At 44.5% G+C, this 22,285-nt stretch overlaps 1 protein-coding gene across 2 annotated transcripts in view; it reads right to left on the minus strand.

Annotated features, from left to right (window-relative positions):
- DIAPH3 (diaphanous related formin 3) overlaps window positions 1–22,285 on the minus strand; it is a 98,170-nt gene that overhangs the window by 54,651 nt on the left and 21,234 nt on the right. The window contains exons 6-18 of one of the 2 annotated variants that reach the window (XM_056862189.1): window positions 22,135–22,245; window positions 21,672–21,790; window positions 20,779–20,895; window positions 18,873–18,991; window positions 12,111–12,175; window positions 11,108–11,231; window positions 8,404–8,672; window positions 7,156–7,270; window positions 6,505–6,507; window positions 4,412–4,504; window positions 2,818–2,912; window positions 1,266–1,367; window positions 158–397 (exon numbers count right to left, since the gene is read on the minus strand). In XM_056862189.1, coding sequence (XP_056718167.1) covers window positions 158–397; window positions 1,266–1,367; window positions 2,818–2,912; window positions 4,412–4,504; window positions 6,505–6,507; window positions 7,156–7,270; window positions 8,404–8,672; window positions 11,108–11,231; window positions 12,111–12,175; window positions 18,873–18,991; window positions 20,779–20,895; window positions 21,672–21,790; window positions 22,135–22,245 — 1,572 coding nt within the window. Of the gene's footprint in view, window positions 1–157; window positions 398–1,265; window positions 1,368–2,817; window positions 2,913–4,411; window positions 4,505–6,504; window positions 6,508–7,155; window positions 7,271–8,403; window positions 8,731–11,107; window positions 11,232–12,110; window positions 12,176–18,872; window positions 18,992–20,778; window positions 20,896–21,671; window positions 21,791–22,134; window positions 22,246–22,285 lie in introns of both variants that reach the window. The other variant, XM_056862188.1, reaches the window with a different exon arrangement.

The raw sequence follows: 22,285 nt of genomic DNA on the forward strand, positions 1-22,285 counted from the left end.
TAAGCGAGTGGGAAGGAACAGAGAGTAAAGCTCATATTATTGGAGAGGTTAAGTGTCAAAAGAGAACGAGCAATTTAAATAGCACGGTAACTACAAAAAGGAAGTAACGGCAAATACAGCGTTGCTAAGTCTTTAGGGGGAAAAAAAGAAGACTCACTTTACATAAGGAGCTGAGGTTAAACCCAAAGGTCTGTGCATTCCGTGATCCTGCATTCATGTAATTTCCCATTAGCAACACCAGCTCCAACAGCTTGCTGAAGCTTTTGCTCTTCTTTATCTCTTCGCAGGCAGCGCTGACAGCCATGATGTCAGGTTTGACGTTGCTCACCTGCTCCTCAAATTGAAGCTTAAAAAGAATAGCGCTCAACCGTGGCTGCAGCCTCTTCACGCAGCTCATCTAAATGGAGGGGGGAGGAGAACAGAAAGGACTCTTAAAACCATTTCTCCCCCGTCAAGTCACAGCCAACTCACGGCGACCCTGTTGGGTTTTCAAGGCAAGAGACGAACAGAGGTGGTTTGCCATTGCCCACCTCTCCACAGCAACCCTGGACTTCCCTGGTGTCTCCCATCCAAGTACTAACCAGGACCAACCTTGCTAAGCTTCGGAGATCTGATGAGATCGGGCTAGACTGGGCTATCCAGATCAGGGCAAAGACGAACAGAGATGGTTTGCCATTGCTCGTCTCTCCATAGCAACCCCGGGCTTCCTTGGTGGTCTTCCACCCCAGTAATAACCAGGACCAATCCTGCATACTTTGGAGATCTGATGAGATCAGGCTAGCCTGGGCTATACAGATCAGGTCAAAGACGAACAGAGATGCATAATTTTATAGACTTCTATCATGTCTCCCCTTAACCGCCTTCTTTCCAAGCTAAACAGCCCTAAGTGTTTTAACCGCTCCTCATAGGGCAGTTGCTCTAGTCCCCTGATCATTTTGGTTGATCTTTTCTGTACTCTCTCTACTATGAACTACCTGTTAGAGATCAGAAACCTTTAGAATGGTCTCTGGTAAAGGGAAAAAAAGGAAAACTGGCAACTTACTAGGTCACAAAATCCCCTTTCAAGTTAGAAGGCAGCTATGATCGGGGAGATGGGGTCACCCCTGATAAAAGAGTCGGAGAGCCACCTTCTGACATTAAAGGAATTACTTGTTCCTGACTGCCTTTCCTAGATTGGAAAGAGAGCTCAAACCCTCTTCAGGAGTTAAATGAGTGAAATAGAGACTGTCATGAAACAGAAGTAAGTCAACCGCAGCGCTACTCACCACAACCGCAAACTGCTCCGGCTCAGACAAGTTATTATATTCATTCTTCAACTTGGACAATTCACCAAGTTGTTTTTGTTCAGGAAGATACTTAATTAAATTCTGCATGGAAATGAAAATACAAAATAAATTAGATGCTTTAGAGAGCCTTCACTAGATGAGTGTGCTGAGGATTTCATACGGAACATTGCAACAGAGAAAAGGGTCAACAGTATTGTTAGGCACAGAGAAACTTCACACAAATAAGTCTAGCAGCAAGCGACATACAAAAACCACATGCTGATCTGTGTCATCGAACACTAAGCAGCAGCACCCAACCTGGACGTTGCAAAAACACATTAAAGTCTCATGACTTGGGGATGCTAACCAACTCTCAAACTACAAGTCTTTTAAAAACTAACAGGAGCTAGGAAATCCCATGAGAAATGCTTCTGATATGACATCTGGGGGGAGGACTGCTCAGATTCCTCCCTCAAGACACTAATTTTACCACGGTTAATTGCAGGGTTAGGAGGGAAGGCAGCATGGTACAGCCCGATCTCATCAGCTAAGCAGGGTCAGTCCTGGTTAGTATTTGGATGGGAGACCACCAAGGAATACCAGGGTTGCTATGCAGAGGAAGGCACTGGCAAACCACCTGTTAGTCTCTTCCCATAAAAACCCCGTAAGGGGTCTCCGTAAGTTGGCTGCAACTTGATGGCACTTTACACACACACACAATTGCAGGGTTACAATAAATCATGGAAAGGAAGCGGCCATTACAAACGTGGAAAAACTCAATTTCCCATGATTGATTGTAGCACTGCAATTAACTATGGGAAAATTAATGTCTTGAGGGAAGAAGCAGTCGGCGGCCATTACTTACAAGTCTAAAATGTAAGTATTTTTAAAATTCTCCTGGGGAGGAATTTTTCGAGGTAGAGCCCTCAAATTCACAGTGTAGCTTGAAGGGACTCTCCTTGCATGACCCCTGAAGTTTAGTGAAGATTGGGTAAGGGGTCTGATTTTATGAGGTCCAGAATGCCCCCCCCCCCCGATAGAGAATCATTGCAAACTTTGCGATATTTCTCTATGGAGGGGGGGTGACCCCTTCTGAACCCCATAATATCGGACCTCCTGACCCAATCTTCACCAAACTTTGGGGTTCTTGCAAGGAGAGTCCCTTCAAAGTACTCTACGAATTTGGGGGCTCTACCTCAAAAAATGACACACACCCCAGGCTGAATATTTTCAGGAAACCCAAAAATAAGCTGAATGCCCATATCTACCAGTATGGGTATTCGGCTTATTTCAGGTTTCCCAAATAAAATCGGGCCCAATAAACCCAAAATTTACTGAATTTTTTTTTTTTTTGCACATCCCTACTGGGTACAGCAGGCACAGGGATATGGGAAATCCATGTTGTTCAGATAACATTTGTACTTGGAAGACAAAAAGATCCAGTAAAAGATTTACTGCAAACACAATTGACCATTAGGAGTCCTGTCTGGGTATCTACAGGATCAGTAGTGGATTTCTTCGTAATAAAAACTTGTTTGTCAGTCCACTATACCTGAAGCATGGACTCTGAGAGATGGGTCTCATCAATTTCCAGTATCATCGTTTTGATGTCCTCGTAAGGCACCCGGAAAGAACCTAGAAAAATAGCTAAAGGAAAGCAAAATCGACAAGTGAAACCGGAGCCGAGTTAACCTAGAAAAACAGCCCAGCAACCGTTCTTGCCTGAGTCCACAAAAAGTTTTACACAGCCCTGTGTGTGTGCGTCTGTGTGTAAAGTGCCGGCAAGTCACAGCTGACTTATGGTGACCCCGTAGAGTTTTCAAGGCAAGAGACGTTCAGAGGTGGTTTTGCCATTGCCTGCCTCCGTGTGTGCTAACAGTTCTGAGAGACCTGTGACGGGTCCAAGATCACCCTGGAGGTTCATGTGGAGGAGTGGGGAATCAAACCCAGTTCTCTAGATTAGAGTCCGCCGCTCTTAACCACTACGCCACGCTGGCCGACAGGTTGCAGCCCACTTAGAGAGAGTCTGTAGGGTTTTCGAGGCAAGAGATATTCAGAGGGGGTTTGCCATTGCTTGCCTTTGCATAGCAAGCCTGGGCTTCCTCGGTGGTCGCCCATCCAAATACTAACCAGGGCCGATCCTGCTTAAGAAGGAGATGAAGAAGAGTTGGTTTTTATATGCCAACTTTCTCTACCACTTAAGGCAGAATCACACCGGCTTACAATCGCCTTCCCTTCCGCTCCCCACAACAGACACCGTGTGAGGTAGGTGGGGCTGAGAGAGTTCTGAGAGAACTGTGACTCAAGGTCACCCATCTGGCTTCATGTGGAGGAGTGGGGAATCGAACCCGTCTCTCCAGATTAGAGTCTGCCCCCCTCTTAACCACTACACCATGCAGCCCTTATCCAGCCCTACCTGCATATAAACTTATGCCAGGTGGGCTGAGGCGCATCACCAGCCTAAACAAGGTAGTGAAAACATGTTAAGGCCAGATGAAGAGAAAAAGAGGTGGGAGAAGACAGAGAACAGGGGGTGACAGGAAAATTCATGCCAAATCCTGGCCATTTAATATTTGGATTAGTCAAGAGGACGAGCCAATTTATAATTCTTCCTCTCTATAACCTTCTCCTTTAGCCATACACATTTACCCACCCAAGAACAGAAGCAGCACATGATGGAAGCCTAAAGGGACTAGGCAAGGAGGTGATGTGAAAGACCTCCGCCTGAGACCCTGGAGAGCAGCTGCCGGTCTGAGCAGACAATACAGACTTTGATGGACCAAGGGTCTGATTCAGTAGAAGGCAGCTTCATGTGTTCTCCCCCAGTGGGGACCCAAAGTGGCTTACATCATTCTCCTCTCCTCCGTTTTATCCTCCCAACAACCCTGTGAGGTAGGTCAGGCTGAGAGAATGTGACTGGCCCAAGGTCACCCAGTGAGCTTACAGGGCACAAGTGGAAATTACTTGAGAAATATTATCTAGGCAATTATTGTTGAGAGGGGCATTACATTTTGTTACAAGTCCAACACAAAGTGAAAAACACAGACTATTATTTAAATGCAAAAATGGCTCTAATGATTAGGAACAAAAGTAAAATAAATATATTGACCTGTAAAATACTTCCATATACAACTCTATTTACTTACAAAGGTTTTGGGCAGTTTTTGGATCCAAAATTTTGAGTTCTTTGATTTGTTTTTTAATACATTTCTTCTCTTCAAGATCTTCATCTTTCTTTACTGTCAAGGAAACAGGTTTTTTTTTTTTTTAAATCAACGTGTGAATATTATTTATTTATTTATGGAATTTCTACCCCACTCTCTGCCCAACCACGGCCGGGCTCAGAGCGGCTCATATTCATCAGAATATAGTACATAACATATAAAATCCAATAAAACACAATAAAAATTCTAATGTAAGATTAAAATTTATCAACAGCTTATTTGCGCCTGTTACTTGCACACTGGTCCACATTGAGCCAGGGGACCCCCCCCCTTAAATTCGATGAAACAGAAGGGGGGGAGGCCAGCTATGATAACACACCGTTACTGCCCTCAACCTTAGGCCTGGTGGAACATCTCGGTCTTACTTGTGTATTACATATTCATATACATAACATATATGTGATGAATATATTACATATTCATCATGTATAATCTTTCACTAAAATGTGAGATGGGGAGGGGCTGTGGAGCATCTGCTTTGCCTGCAAAAGGTCTCAGGTTCAATCCCCAGCATCTCCAGTTAAAGGGACTAGGCAGGTAGGTGATGGGAAAGACCACCTGAGACCCTGGAGAGCCTCTGCCAGTCAGAACAAACCACACTGACCTTGATGAACCAAGTCTGATTCGGTTTAAGGCAGCTTCATGAGTTCAGAGGCCTTTACTGTGGCCTGTACATGCTAAAAGAGCTTATTGTTATACAAAAGTGCACTATATCTAAGAAGCACTTCAGAAGCTTTCGCTATTCTGTTCCAGGCTTAAACCACTAGACTACTCTAATGATGTCTCACTACCATACGAGCCCTGATCCAGACTAGCCCCGCCCTCCCATCATAGTGGTTTCAACAACACTAGACGTGCACGTATGGGGAACAAAACAGATTGCTTTCTGATCCACCAAAGACTGGCTGGGGCATCAGCTTTGACAGCATTAATACGTTCGTTGCCACTGCATCAGGATCACGTATAGTCTGAATTCAACAACTACAACAGCATTCACAGACAACATGGCCTGAGAAGAGGATCTACCCGTCCTCACGGATGACTCTGCATAGAATCCATAGGTCCTACATACGGTCCCCACTTGCTGGAGGCAGCACCTGTTTCTTTCTGCACACAGACATTTCTCTTGTTCGACTCAACAGTAATCAAATAAGGAATGTTCGACCAAACAGAAATTCAAGCTGAATTTCAGGTTCTACTAGACTTTCTCTATGTTTCCGGAATGCATGAAACATTGTTATGGGTGTGGGGGACGGAGGGACACTGAATATCTAGACATTTGGAAGAATTTTCTAACAGAGCGGTTCCTCAGTGGAACAGGCTTCCTCCGGAGGTGGTAAGCTCTCCTTCCCTGGAGGTTTTTAATCAGAGGCTAGATGGCCATCTGTCAGCAAGGCTGATTCTATGACCTTAGGCAGCTCATGAGAGGGAGGGCATCTTCTTGACCATATTCTGGGCATGGAGTAGGGGTCACTGGGGGTAAGGGGGGGTAAGGTAGTTGTGAATTTCCTGATTTATGCAGGGGATTGGACTAGATGACCCTGGTGGTCCCTACCAACTCTATGATTCTATGGTATACGGTATAGCTGCACAGGGGATTCACTTAGTAAAGCTGAAAAAAACTTACATGACATTTCTTTAGAAGACTTCAGCTCACATCCTTTTGTTAGCAAAATTGAAGAATACATGTTACTTATACATTAGGGAAAGGCCACATGAATCCTCTCCAAAGATGATGATATATGACTCCTGATGCCGCTTTATCAAACTGTTAAGGCCTGTACTTCCCCCTCCTCCATTAGGAGGGCAGAGAAGGATACAAATAGCATCAGCTGTACGCCAACTACATACCCATATGTAAACTGAGGCGCCTACTTACGGAGGAAGTAAACAAACCACCCAGTGTTTTAATACATTAGCGAGTAAGCTAAGTGGCATCTTAGTCATGCTCACAGTCGCGTTAACAACCACAACTACTGCGTCTAGTTCAGTAACTAATGAATGGTTACGGGAACACTCTAAATGCCAAAGGAACATTTCGCAGCGCAAGTCTGCTCCCTCCACCAACTGAGAATGCATTATGTTAGCATATTTATAAACGGTCCTCATGTATTCAAAAGCAATAAGGCAATATTGCTTGTATTTTGGTATAAGCCATGCTGTGGGGTTAATAAACTACATGGCTCGCTTTCCTCTAGTGTGTTTACCTGTAATGTCAACTATTATTTTCTTGGATAAACCTTCAAGGGGGGAAAATCCAATTTTAAAATCTCTTTTCATTTGTACCCCACAATCATTTTTGGCGTATTTTGAATAAGTAATCTCTCCTTCTGGAGACTCCCCATAAATGGTCACTCAGAACATTAGATTCGCATTTGCCCTGCTGTGCCCATGTTAGACTACATAACCCCCACAAAAACAGCAAGATTCTCAGTAATGGCTCATAAGAGTAATGTCCACTTTGATTTTAATACGGACACGTCAGTTTTTTAAAAGTTTGCAAACCATTTCCTAATCAGTTCTCAGAGTAAGTCAAATAAGCTTAGAAAGTAAAATTCTAGGAAAGCCTGCGCTGGCGTGGTTGCACTGACCAATGCTTCACTGAAATACAACCAATGTCCTTTTCAAATCAAGCGACAGCTTTAATTAAAAAAAAAATTACTCACCTCTCTTTTGACAACAAAACGTGAGCTCCAGTTTGCCCAGCAGATCAGCACATTCGTACTTGCCGTCATTTGCTGTTAACCAGAAACAGTTCTCATTCATGTCATGCGGTCTGATCTGCAAACAACACCATCATAACTTTTAAGTAATAGCACATAGTATACATTAGTTCCTATTAATGAGCTACATTGTGGTGGAAAGTGCCCTCGAGTCACAGATTTATGGTTACCCCCGTAGGGTTTTCAAGGCAAGAGGCGTTTGGAGGTGGTTGGCCATTGCCTGCCTCCGCGTTGGCTGGGTGAGTTTTGAGAGAACTGTGACTGGCCCAAGGTCACCCGGCAGGCTTCATGTGCAGGAGTGAGGAATGGAACCCGGTTCTCCAGATCAGAGTCCGCCGCTCTTAACCACTACACCACGCTGGTTCTCAATGAGCTACACAGATAAGAACCTTGCACATAAAGATGGAAGGTTCTTATGGTTACCTGCTATAAGGAACACATTTGCCAATGGCTTAGAACCCATTAACACATGAAGCTGCGTTATACTGAATCAGACCTTCGGCCCATCAAAAGTCAGTATTATCTACTCAGACTGTACCCCACACCTTTCCTTCATAGCATATTTTTCCTTATGAATTAAACTAACCACCCACAATGGGAAGCATGCCCCGGCAAACAAGGCTATTAGCGATTAGAGGCTGAGGCTGTTTGCACAGCTACAGTTTTTTTTTTTTTGTAAGGCTTATTTCTGTCAAATACAAAAGGAGCCAGGAAACATACCCAGGCAATGACCAATCACATTGCTAATGAACAGCTCTAAAAAAATTAAATCAGTTAAATTTTGGAACACCCCACTATGGATTAAATTGCATGAAACAAAAGAACACATTCAGTGCTCAACAGGGAGTCATGATAGGAAGCAAGTTAAGGCGACTTTATGGGAACCGGGAAACCTAACCATGAGGGGAGAGGTCCGATGAAAAGCCAGCAGCACCCAGCGTGGACTCCAGACAGATCCCTGGGGCTCAGCAGCTGTTGTGCCTCTGCATAGCACTAGCCTAGCAAACCCCCCCCCCCCCCCGCCATCTGCTGCCTCATAACATCCTCCACGAAGGAAATTAGGGCCCCTCCCCACTTGCCAAAGTCAAGTTGCACCAGCATTTCCTTTCCGGCTGCATTTTAGTCAACGCCAGGGTCTTAGAATTGTTTCAGTTTGATTTATACGTAAAGTGATCTCCACTCTTGCATTACCTTCGACCAGTTGAGTCTTTTCAGGGTGATCTCTGGTTTGAACTGTTTTTTAGGTTTCAGCCCAAAGGGCAGCACGCGGGGAGGAGAACAATGCCCTCCAGGTGGCGGCGGGGGAGGAGGGACAGCGCAGCCGAAAGGAGGCGGCTTCCCTGAGCCTTGAGCAAATGGTGGGGGCAGCGGGGGAGGTGGTGGGGGTGGCACAGCTCCAGGAAAAGGCGTCGAAGATTGCACTGAGTGACCTGTAGCATCAGCTGATGGGGATGAGCATTCTTGTCCTTCCAGGGTTGGCTGGGTACAGGCATCTAAACCTCTGGCTGTAGAGCCATTCTGGGGGGGGAAACAAACCAGAACGTTCAGATTTTATTAATGCCACCATCTCAAAAATGAGAGCAAATCCTAAATCTGCATTAATAGAGAAAGAAAAGTTGGTTTTTATATGCCGACTTTCTCTACCACTTAAGGAAGAATCAGGCTTACAATCACCTTCCCTTCCCCACCCCTCCCCACAACATATACCCTGTGAGGAAAGTGGGACTGAGAGAGCTCTAACAGAGCTGTGACTAGCCCAAAGTCACCCAGCTGGCTTCATGTGTAGGAGTGGGGAAACAAATCCAGTCCCCAGATTAGCCTCCACCGCTCATGTGGAGGAATGGGAAATCAAACCCAGTTCTCCAGATCAGAGTCCACCGCTCCAAACCACCAATCCTAACTACTACACCACGCTGGTAAACAAGCCAACACAACTGTTCTGACCAATGCTTCAACCCCATACAGAAGCATGCCATATGATGTACTGGCTGACAGACCAGTTAAGGGCCTCGCAGTAACAGCTAACGTTTCCGTTGCAGGAGCATGTACTGCAGGCAAACAGTCAATGCTGTCTGGCCCAGCTGTGACATCATCATGGACAGGAATCCCTTTTTTAAATATTTTTATTGATTTTTAATAATAAATAGGGATACAGAAGGGAAAAAAGGAAAAGGGAAAAAACATTACATAAATATTGTTCAACATTGATATGCCTAGTACTACCCCCTTGTAGAATACAGTAATACATTAACTTACTAGCAGAGTGGATTTGATCTCCAATTTAATCCTGCTGTAGCTCATAGAGTTTAATAGTTATTTTTTGGTTTTAATATATTCATAGAAAGATTTCCATTTGTCTCTATTTTGTTTTTGAGTATCCTTTTGTAATGTTTCAGTTAATTGTGCCATTGTTATGTATTTGTAAGCCTTATCAATCCAGGTCTCAATTTTTGGTATTCTGTTTGTTTTCCATAAAGATGCTAAAACTACTCTTGAAGCTGTAATTAAATATTTTAATATATCCTGTTTGTCCTTGTCGATGTTATCTGGAGTTTTACGTAGTAGAAATAGTTTGGGATCATATGTTATAGTTTGACCGATAATGCCTTCTATGTTCTTATGTATTTTCTTCAAAAAATTTTGGACTGATTTACATGTCCACCAGCAAGGATAAAAAGTGCCTCTGGCTTTGCGACATTTCCAACATAAACCAGATGTCAAATTGTTCATATTTTGAATATCACATAGGTGGTACCTTACGCCGAGCAACATTTTCAACCAATTTTCATGAATCCCTTGACGTAAAGTAAATTTAAGGTTTCTACGAAATAACTGTTCCCACTCATCGATTGTTATAATCTCATTTAGATTCTCCATCCATTTAATTTGGCACGACTTCACTTGTTCATCTTCTGTATCATATGTCACCAATAGCTTATAGATTTTACCTAGTAGGTGTTGAGTCGGTTTACTTATCATCTGTTCAAATTCCTGGACAGGAATCCTAAAGCCTGTCCAGCTGCATGTCGACTGGTCTTTGTGGTTCGACACCCGTGCCAGAAGCCCTATGAGATTCTTCTGCCAATCATGACAGAGCGACAAATTTATGAACACAAACGTAGAAGAAGCCACAGTTGAGGCTATAGGACAGATCTACTATTAGAGACTTCCATTAGAGAATGAGATAATGCAAGATTTGTAAATAAGAGTGTATGCATATTGAAGAGTTACTGCAAAGGAACACCTTATTATTTTGTGAGTTCAGCAACACAAAGTTATTTATTATCTGGTTAAATTGCATAAAAATCACATAAAATACAGATCTGTTCTCAGGTACCTAACTGGCATATCAAAGTGAATTTCTTCATGCTATGGCTAATTGGAGAAGCAGAAGAATAAGCTACAATTGTCTAATGTATTTTCGATGACTATCTAGATTAGGTAAATCACCATATGCCGTAAACCGTTTACAAATGTGGGACAAAATGACTTTCTTTTATTTACGCTTTATATCACAAAAACTGTAATAGAAGCATTATTCATATTAGTCGTCCACAGGGAAATTTATTAGCTTTCCAACAGGGCTTTAAACTTTGAAATTGGTCACTTGGTTCAGAAGCTACAACTCAAATTAGAAAAGGTAGGAAAAAATTGACTTCGGCCATCCTGATGACACCATAAAAAGCTTAAGCTACCAGATCAGAACAGGTTATCACATCAAAACATCATGCATAGACATACATCTTTCAGAAGAAGATAAGGAAGTTTTGCCACCTTATCTGATACCAATATTTGGTTCGGCCCACAGACTAAAACAAGCACATCTGAACCCAAGGCAAAGGACAGCACTCCCCCAAACGGGCAGATTTATTGGCTTTAGGATGGTACTGTTTACTAAAAATTAATTCCTTTACCTGGCATTTATAACCTCTTAGCTCAGCCTCAAACTGACCCATTTTTTCTTCCATTTTTTGAAGCTGCGCCTTGGTCTCTTGATGGGCTACAAATTCATTTTCAAACTGAAACGAAAGCAAGCATATCAACATCAAACAGCGCTACGTACCTTTGTATTATTTTTTTCCCCCAAAGGTGCCAGTGTAAATCCTAATTGTGTTTCACTGCCCAACATTTAATTGCTAACAAATGATGAAAAAACTATTGCGTAATCAAGTTTTACTAATGCAATGCAAAATTCAGAAAAAACGACCCAGAGAAAATTAAAGTTGTAATAACAGGCAACTATGCTAAATTAATATATATTTTAAAATGAAGTTGGTAAGCGATACCCAATGAGAAGTGCAGCACTAGAATGGAACCACATGGGATCCAGCCTACAGGGTTCGTTGATGGAACCAATTCACTTTATGGCAGCTGATCAATCAAGTAGAAGAGTTGGTTTTTATACTCCAATTTTATCTATCTTTAAGGAGTCTCAAACCAGCTTACAATCTCCTTCCCTTCCTCTCCCCACAACAGACACCTTGTGAGGTAGATGGAGCGCAGAGTTCTGAGAGAACGGTGACTAGCCCAAGGTCACCCAGCAGGCTTCACATGTAGGAGCGGGGAATCAAAACCGGTTCTCCAGATTACAGTCCACCGCTCTTAACCACTGCACCATGCTGGCTCTCAAGTCCAGCTATGGAACCACAACCGGCATTTTGGCATGAAAATGAAGATTCATGAGCTTGATTCACACAAAGGCTGTGAAATCTGATAGGTATCTGATGAAGGGACCTTTGACTCCCAAAAATCTTGTTGGCCTCCAAGGTCCTATTAGACTCGAATCTAGCTGCTGTACCACAAACCAACATGGCTACTGTCGGAAACCGACAGCATCTATTACCGAAAGTCACACGCCCTTTCAAAGTTACGCAAATAAACCACTCAAATTAACTAACCTTTTTTGAGAAGTCTAAAGCCCGATCCTCAAGTTCTTCTATTTTCTGCTGCTCAATACAAACATCTAAAAGAAACAATTTTTTTAAAGCATAGCAGGGTTAACACGATTGATATTTTTTTAAAAAGAACTGAAGCCAATAGATGTCCTCCAGTCATACACAGAGCTGCTGCTTCGAAGGGATCAACAGAAGATGCTCTGGAAGCCTAACAGGGACTCCATTTCCACTTGTACTTCTCTCCTTATTTTTATTTATTTAGTTATTTTTGGGTTCATCTCCTGCTCTATCCTGGGCGTGTCAGGAGCCCCCAACACAGACCTAGCGGGAGTGATGGCACCCTCTGCCACCTTTCCTGCCAAATATTTACAAAAGGGCAGGGCGGGGCTTTTGCCCAGCAGGGCTTATGATCACCGGAGATCATATGGTTGGCGCAGCTGCGGCCTCCGTACAAGGATCCCCGCAGCACGACAGTTGGGGGAACACTCCTTTCTCCTCTTCTTCTTCCCCTACCATTGGGTTACCTGAGTGGTTTAGGTTCCCCCCCTTATCATCCCCTCTGTATTTTTTTAGAATTATCCCTTTTCCCCACACTTGGGTTTTGTGAGTGTGAATCACGGTTCCCCCAGCACACACACACACACACTTAAGGCTACCTTATGTTGTGCTGCTTTTATTTTCCCTCACATTCCACTTTCCTATGCATTTTTTAAAAAAATTCCTTCTCCGTTGCACTTGTGATGTTTGTGTGTGCATCCCTCTTAGGCTCCCCCTTCATTTTTTTGCCCCCTTCGCTGCCTACCATTTGGCCATCCTCTGTATGTAAATATGCTTTATTCTCCTCCCTGCCTCTTGGGTTTCCTCCCCCCTCACTTTTTTTCTTAAATTCCTCTTTCTCTCCTCCCGCCTATTATATGCCATTTTCAACTACTTTTGCAGGGATTAATTGTACCCTGTCATATCATGGCGCAGATCTGGTTTGAGTTTTTGATGTTTATGGTAGAGTGCACTGTCAGTGGCTTTATGCAAAGTAGCTTACTTGTGCAAACAGCAGAGTGAGGCACTAAAAACCACAGTGAGACTTTTAAATGTGCTTTTATAATTCAGCAGGCAGTGGGGATGTGCATTCAAATACATCCAATCTGAATATATACTCAAACAAATACCTTCTTGGTATTTTCTGGACATATCTGGTTGTCTGGATGGTATCCCAGGAGTTTCCGGGATACTAGGAAACGGGTGTCGAAAAATCCTGGAAATATTCTGGATTAGTTGGTAATATCAGAAACCAATGTTTTTACAGCTCCCAGGAATACTTTTATTTAATTTTACAGAGTGTCTGTGTCAGTGTCATAAGAACATAAGAAAGGCCCTGCTGGATCAGACCAAGGCCAGCAGTCTGTTCACACAGGGGCCAACCAGGTGCCTCTAGGAAACCCACAAACAAGACGACTGCAGCAGCATTGCCCTGCCTGTGTTCCACAGCACCTAAGATAACAGGCCTGCTCCTCTGATCCTGGGGAGAATAGTTATGCATCAAGACTAGTCTCCATTTTAACTAGTAGCCATGAATACCCCACTCCTCCATGATAATGTCCACTCCCCTCTTAATGCCTTCCAAGTTGGCAGCCATCACCACATCCTGGAGCAGGGAGTTCCACAATTTAACTATGCGTTGTGTGAAGAAATACTGTATTTTCTGGCGTATAAGACTACTTTTTAACCCAGGAAAATCTTCTCAAAAGACGGGGGTCGTCTTATACGCCGAGTGTCGTCTTATACGCCGGATGCTGAATTCCGAGCCGGACTAGAGAATCTGCCTGGGGAGCCGCCTACGCTCTGTCCATGTCCGCCGGAGGAGGGAGGGGAGGCGAGCCCGGCGAGGGCGCTCACTGCCCGGCTCGGAGTCGGAGCCAGGCGCGCCGGGGTGCACGGAGGGAAGTGCTTGGCTGCGCTCCAGCGGCAGCGCAAGGCAGGCAGGCGGCTGGCTTGCTGGCTGGCCGGGGCTGGGGTGGCCACTCTCTTCTCCCGGCACAGGGTGTTTTGGCTGCCGCCTAGAACACCCAACATGCCCCCTTTCCTCCCCAGCCTCTGCTTCAGCTTCTGTCGTTATGGGCTTCCCTCCCCTCCAAACCCTCCTTTAGCCCCGCCCTCCGTGGGCCGTCGGCTCAATCCTCCCCTCGCCTTTAGCCTCGCCCTTCTCGAGGGCCCTTACTCTCGCCCCCGTCCCCCTCTTCCCCGCTCCCTTCTTCCCTTGCCGACTCTCCCTGAGAGCCACGTCCCGCCGCTTCGGGCTCCCACACTCCCGCCGAAGCCTGGGGCTGAGCCGTGGCTACAGCCGGCGTCTCTGGCTGCGGGGCTCTCGCTGCCCGGGGAGGCTCCCTCCAGGATTTGCTCCGGCCGGGCCGGGTCGGCACACACTCTTCCATGCCGGGAGGTCGGCCCCCGGCCTCCTCCTGTTCCTCCTGCCAGCCCCGCCTCCCGGCACGCTGCCAGCTCATCCGGCCGCCCCCGCCCCCTCTTTCTCCCGCCCCAGTAAGTGGTGTTGTTTCCCCGGGGGTTGAGCTGCCCCAGGAGGACCGGGGGTGGTTGCAGGGTTGGGGCGCAGTCCTGAGGGCCGGCCCCAGGCAGCGGACTCGGGTTGGGCCGCTCTAGGAGGTCTGGGGGCGGCCGCGGGGTTGGGGTGCAGTCCCGAGGGCCGGCCCTAGGCCGCGGACTCGGGACAATCCCAAACTCTATATTTTAACTGTAAAAATGGGGGGTCATCTTATACGCCCAGTCGTCTTGTACGCCAGAAAATACAGTACTTCCTTTTATCAGTTTTGAATTTCTCACCCTCCAGCTTCAACAGATGACCTCGCGTTCTAGAATTATGAAAGAGGTCTTCTTGCCAGGGCTTGGTATCGGTTTGCCAGGCTTGGCTTGGCTTCTGTCCTTTGAAACAGGTTTTGTTGGTCTTGCACCATTATATTCTTTCCTCAAGTTGCTTTGCCTTAGGTTTGTGGTTTGAATTGGATGCTCGAGTTCAACATTGGCTTGGATTCTCTGAATTGACAGCTGTTGGGCTTACAACAGCGTTCCTTGTTAAATCTGTGTCGCTTGGAGGAATCTCTGCTTTGACATTGGCTTGATTCTCAGCTTTGACTGCTTTGACATTGGCTTGATTCTCAGCTTTGCGTTAGGCTTGACATATTGTTCCATGCTTCTGCTGGATTCCCTAGTTATGCATCGTTTCTTTGGGCTCGTTGGTTCTGTTTGGATTGGGAAGCTTTGGGCCCAGTGGTTGTTTTGTTTGCTCTTGAGCATTCAGTTACTGTTTTCCCTGGAGAAAGCTTGAAATTTTCCCTCCTTAGGAAACAACAGAAAATAGCTCGGGGTGCCTTGATTAAGAGTCCACAGAATAGGACCTCTTGGTCCAATTCATTTGAAATTTGGCGGTTATTTAATGGACAGGCACCAGCAGCTCCACTGCAATTTTGGTACCACCAGCTTAAAAAATAAGCTTCTTCAGTCCCCCAGGGAATAATGGAGCCAAATAATATGGGAATCCTGGGGTGTGGGGGGGGCGGAACCTAGATGCAAACACTAAACTGGTACTTCCAACCCAGATAACCAGGAATATCAACCCTTTTCAGCTCCCTGAATAGGGATTTTTAAAAATACAGATATTTTTTTTCAAGGTGGGCATCCCTAGATGGGAGTCAACAATATCACTACATCAAATTCTGATCCCTTCCCAAAAATAATCTACATTCCTATCAATATCTGATCAGGATCTCTCTTACTGTACGCACATGCAAGGTCCTCTCACCAGCCCTTCAGCACTGTCATTGTTACAATAGGACAGTTACAATGGCTCTGCTCACGACGGAAGGGCTCATGTTAAGGGGAGAGCCAGGAGAAGCATTCTTCCTTTCCCGGTTGCATTAAGTACATTAAATGCCTGCACAATGAAGATAGATGCTGCTTGATCAGGGTTTTCTTGTTGTCTTAATATGTATAATTAATTTGTGCACATGCAAGAGAGTATTTTTTAAACAATATTTTCATTTTAAGTGTTGCAAGAAAGGTAATCTCAGAACACCTAAGGGACAAGCCCAACAAAATAATGGAATTTAGACATGGTTATTGATATACGTTCCACTGATTTCAGTAGTATTCAGTGATGGCTAACTGATACTGGAATTTATTCCAACACTCCTGTGGCAGCCATTTTGTGCTAGGCTCGGCATCCTATGGCAGAATTCCAAAGATGCTGTGGAGGGGGCGTGGCTCAGTGGCAGAGCATATGCTTGGCATGCAGAAGGTCCCAGGTTCAATCCCCAGCATCTCCAGTTAAAGGGACCAGGCAAGTAGGTGATGTGAAAGACCCTTGCCTGAGACCCTGGAGAGCCGCTGTCAGTCTGAGTAGACAATACTGACTTTGATGGACCTTGATGGTCTGATTCAGTATAAGGCAGCTTCACATATGTGTTCATGCCCACAGGCTAAACAATTTTTGGGAGACCCCTGCCTTTAGCCTTATCTCAGTACATACACAGCCGCAAGGTCCAGGAAATGTTAAGGATCTACTGGGTTCAGTAGACCCTCGTCCGTTCATGGGGGGATCTGTCCTTAGGATCATGTTGAATGACAAAAACATCCACAACCTCTGGGTGGCAGGGGTCTGCAGCCTCCCCCTAGCAAAACAACCGAGTCCCCTACAAAATTTAAGGATATGACAGTTAAAGCGACGGGGCTGTGGGAGACCACTTCATGGTCTCCCACCAGACCATGACAAAGTAAAATGGCAAGTCTCAAATCCATAAGTGGCTGGGGGTTAACTGTATTCAGAAATCAAGTGACAGCAAGGGTGGTAACAGAATGCAAGGAAAATGTGGGTGGGCTAACATTTACCCACAACATGGTTTCTAAGCCAGGGGTGTCAAATCCAATTGTTACGAGGGCCAGATATGACATAAATGCCACTTGGTTGGGCCGGGCCATGCCTTGCCAGCCCAAGTCGAGGGGCGGGGGTGGCTGCCTTGGCTGGCTCGTGGGCCAGCTAAGAGCTCTCAAGCAGCTAGATCCAGCCCGCGGGCCTTATGCTTGACACACCTGTTCTAAGCAATTCAGCAGGTGAGACTATATCAGCAGCATATTTTGGCTGCAAAATTCAGGGCTCAACAATTCCCAGATGCCAGGTTGCCAAGGCACCTAGAAATTTCATTGTGGCGCCTTCTATTTTCAAGAATGATATTATTGCGACTTTCAGCAGTCCTCATTGGACTTACAAAGGGCTCAATCCAGTTTTTCTACTGGTAAAAAAGGGACAAAGGTGTCCCCCTCCTCCTTTGAAAATCAAAAAGACTGAATGGGATTCTGGGACCTGTATGGACAAAAGCCATGTGGAACAGGTGTTTGCAATAAGGAGGAGAATTGCCTGAGATTAAGAGAAAAAGCTGGATCCAGCCCAAAGCTTCCTTATCATTCTGCATCAGAACGTGTTGCTGTATGACGCAGAGGAAAACATGCATGAGGTTCTGGCCACTGCTTGTTTATACACATACTTAACTAAGCACCATTAAACGATGGTATGAAATTGTTTCTTAACCAGCTGCCTTCTATACTGGCTCCAATATTTAATTGAATAGAGCTTTCTGCAACAATAATGGAATTATGAGAATCTGGGGAGAAGTTAAATTAGATTTAGAGGTTAGCTTTTTGTTGTGGTGATGACAACCAGGGTTGTATGTGCATGCACTGTAGAAATATTTGCTGTTTGATTCATTGATCTATATTTCATCTTATTGTCTGCTCTAATACTATTAAAGCTGTGAATATTGCTTACTTGTTAGCATTCAACCATTGGCGTAAACTAGGGCCCTGATTTTCAAAATTCCAAGGAATATTTGGCTTCACTGATACAAGCACAATGTACTTGGAGTTGATCTTCTGACATGAGGAGTGTTTGATGAAAAGAACATAAGAGGAACCCCGCTGGATTGGACCAGAAGTCTATCTAGTCCAGCATCCTTGTCTCACTCGCAGTGGGCAGCCAGTTGCCCTGGAGGTCCACACAAACAAAGCCTTGGCCCGACACCACCTCTTACCGGAATCATTCAGAGGTTTACTGCCTCCAAATGTGGAGCTTCTCTTTAATCACCATGGCTAGTAGCCATTGATGTAGCCACTGATGAACCTCTCCTCCACAAACCTGTCTAATCCCATTTTAAGCTGTCTATGCTCATGGCCATTCAGCAGCAGTGAATTGCACAATTTAAATTAAATTGCCAGCAGACGTAGTGATAGCCACTAGCACAGAAGGCTTTAAAAGGGGTTCAGACGGATTTATGAAGGAGAGGCCCAACAGTGTTAACAATTTAGCAACACATCTTCCATTAGTATTTTTGGGACCCTGTAAATCCATGAAATGCCAATGACTTTTTACAGTTAGTAGATCAGGGAGGGGCAGGGGGGAGAGAAATTATCACTTTCAAAGTATTAATTCACCTTACAATTTAACTATACATCTAAGGTATCTTACAGAGCCTCTGCAATTGTATGCATCATACAGGGAGCCAGAAGTAACTATGGTTGGTTTTTCAGCACAAAACCAGTGGTACACTCAGGACTGCTACTGTGCAATGCATCAAATAGCCTCCAGAGTTCAACTGCTGTAAAGGTACTTAGCTAAAAGGCAACCGAAAGCTGTAGAAGTCTGGACAGCCAATTGATTTAAAACATACACACACTTTGTTGGAACCTATAATAAAAAGAACCTACCCATCAAATGACTGAAGTCTGCATCCAATCTTTTACGATAACTAAAATCTGGATCGACTCCACTTCGATGCAGAACTATCTGTGAGACACACTCTTCGATTAATTTGAAATACAGGGGTCTACGGAAACAAAGGAGAAACATAGTCACTATATTAGCCATAGGATAGTTCAGAACAACTAACTGCCGTCTTCATTCTGCAGGTTCTTTTTGTTTAAAAACAAATATGGTACAACACAATTTTGTTATCGGACTAAATCTAATTATTCATCCACTTCTAGAAAGCGGAACAGAAAACTGTAACATGACATTGACGCTTGAGGCCCTGGTATTATCCTATCTCACAGCAACATCTGCTGATGCTAGCCAAGGTTTGATTATCCATCATTAGAAACCTGCTTCCAAGTATGGTTAAGACTAAACTCTTGCTAGTGCTGACAGCAACCGCAGTAGCCACAGTAAAGGTCTGGGGGGAAGAGGAAAGCTTTCAGGCAAGCTGAAGCAGTGGGCGTGAGCAATACCACAGCCAGTTTCCATTTCCATGATTCCGCTTGCATCAACTCTTAGCATTTCTTTAGGGTCCCCAACATGGTGCCCAGGAGCGCCATGGGACCCACCAACACCTATCCTGCTTCCTGAGTGCTTTTGGAAAGTGAGCAGGGCCCGGGTGGGGCTTTTGCCCAGCAAGGCTTCTAATTGCCCAATGAAGATTTGATCGGCTGTGCAGATTTTTGAAAATGTCATTGTGTGAACAGGGTCATCATGAGAAAAAAGAATATTCGTACTGTAAATTCTTGTTCTCCAAGGAACCACCGGGGAGACCCCCCTACTGTCACCATCAGAAGACAGCGCCCGCAAACAAACTTTCTCAGGGAAAAGCTCCTACTTCAAACCATACTGAGCTAGAATAGGAACTACAGGAGAAGTCTCTCTCTCTCTCTGAGAATTTTTCTCCTCATTAGTTTTAGCTAAAACATCCTCCGGAGGGTCCCCAAGAAGTATGCAGCCCAAGAAAAGAAAAGCAGCCAGATACCCGAGAGCCTTGTTTAACAGCTACATGTATGGAGGCTGGGGTGGAGGTTGCCGTGAGTTGGAAGCGACTCGGGGGGGGGGGTGTTAAGTGCCGCCAAGGACTTTTACAATTCTTCCCATTTAAAAATTGGGAAATTGGGGGGACCACTGGGGGAAAAAAACCTCTTATATTTACTCTTGGAATTAGCAGGATGCTGCTGAATGCAAGGTTTTTCACACTCACAATGTACAACATGAAAAAGTTTTATAACTTCCTTAACTTTTTTCCCCAAAGGGAACATTGGGAAATTTGGGAGAACACAGAAAAGACTCCAATGATTTTTTTCCCCCTTTAGGAATCAACGGAATGAAAGACAAGGTTTTAATTTAGTTTGGCTCTTCTTTTCTCTCACAGGCATACTTAGCTCCCCCTGCCACGAAGGACAGTTGTGGAGGATCTGAACATCTGCCACTGGACATCTACAGAAAAAATCTTCTGCCTCCCTAGAATTGTCTGTTCATGTACGCGCATCCAACATTTTTTTAAAGTCTTACTTCTGCAAATTGTGAAAAAGTAGAGATCTCCCACAGTTTGCACGAACACTCATTAGCAAGAGTAAGTTGGCTCCAATAACATGTTATCTTGTCATGATCAGAGGGGGGGGGGGATGACCACCTTTGGAACCCTGTACTATATAGGAGCAGGATCTTCTTCAGAGACTCCATGGAAGCCTACAACTCCCCGTGTTAGCATAATGCTCCTTTTTTAAAAGCTATGAGTTGTATCAGTTCACAGAACCTTTAATCTACCTGCAGATGGGGGGGAGAACCTCTAACGGGTAATTATTATATAATCCCTTAACCGAAGTAGTAGGAGTTGCTACCAGGTTCCCTTACCGTATGCAGTAGTCATTTCGAATCAGGAGAAGGTGCTGGAGTATAGAAAGAAAATAGCCTTCCGCACTCGTATTTTTAACTGTGTTCCACACCATGTTGTAAACATCATTTGGTTCAGTAACCAAGTCAAGGAAGAGAACATTAGCTTGGACTCAAGTTAAGCAAAACAAAAGTTAGTATTTTATTACTTTATGCGATGTACACATTTTAGCTAATGAAAGCCACTGCACTCACGTAAAGGTAAAAATAGTCCCCTGTGCAAACACCGGGTCATTCCTGACCCATAGGGTGACGTCACATCCCGACGATTACTAGGCAGACTATATTTATGGAGTGGTTTGCCATTGCCTTCCCCAGTGGTCTACACTTTACCCCAGCAAGCTAGGTACTTCATTTATCGACCTCAGAAGGATGGAAGGCTGAGTCAACTTTGAGCCAGCTACCTGAAACCAACTTCTGTCAGATCAAACTCAAGTCATGAGCAGAGATTTTGTCTGCAGTACTGCAGCTTACCACTCTGCGCCACGGGGCTCTCCTGCACTCATGTAGCCGGCTGAAATTGCCCTCTTTTTTTCAGTGCCAATGAGAGGAATGGGATAGACACAAAAACTCCCCAAAAAGCGAGAATTTGAATCAGAGTAGGATTCTACTGTCTGGGAAGTCTTACTTGCTGGAGACGGTCTTTGGATCTAAACCACTTTATACATCATCAACTTCCATTTGGGGTTTTAGAGGAAAATCAGCCCTACTTTCAAAGACACAAGAAAAACAACTCGCAGCAGGAAATGTGCCAGCGTTACAAAACAGTAGAGCAGTGGCCCGCAAAGAGTGCTTTCCATTTGGGACTCAGCCCATCGCAATGTTTTGGGAATTGTCTTCTTTCAAAAGGATATTCTAGCTCCGCTCGGATATCGTCTAAACGATGCGAGAATTCAATCATGTCCTCCTCTTTGTGTTCACCAAACACTTTGAGCTGGATATCCAAAGCATCATTCTTTATACATTTCAGTTGCTAGAGTAGAAAATAACACGCACACAAACAATTAACTGAATACTGAAATGAGGTATTTTGATCAGAGGTTGTCTTCAAGATAACAAGGTATATTCAAATACACAAAAGCAGTTTTCAGAGCACGGAACAGTTAGAATACAAATACATAACATAAAATAGAGGTGGTTCTGAAGTTTTCTTTATTTCATTTGGAGCTACATGTTTTGTGCATTTTAAAAAAATGCACAATCTGTCATTCTTGCTCTTTGTAAATAATTCCAGAAGGGCCTTTATACAACTTCCTCTCAACTCACATACGTCTTCTGATTTAAATATTAATGCACATTCATAGTACTGGGACTTACTGGCAATCGCTCTTTCAATCCACAACGCATAAATTCATTTCTAATGTGAAGCCTGAAGTCCAAATCCTCAGGTGACGTAACAAGGGCGTTGATGAGCTGCATGCAAGCTACCTGCAAAAAAAAGTAGAGCAGTGGCGTTGAGCTTTTCAGT

This window comes from Euleptes europaea, chromosome 16 (assembly GCF_029931775.1).
Source record: "Euleptes europaea isolate rEulEur1 chromosome 16, rEulEur1.hap1, whole genome shotgun sequence".
Taxonomy (NCBI): domain Eukaryota; kingdom Metazoa; phylum Chordata; class Lepidosauria; order Squamata; family Sphaerodactylidae; genus Euleptes; species Euleptes europaea.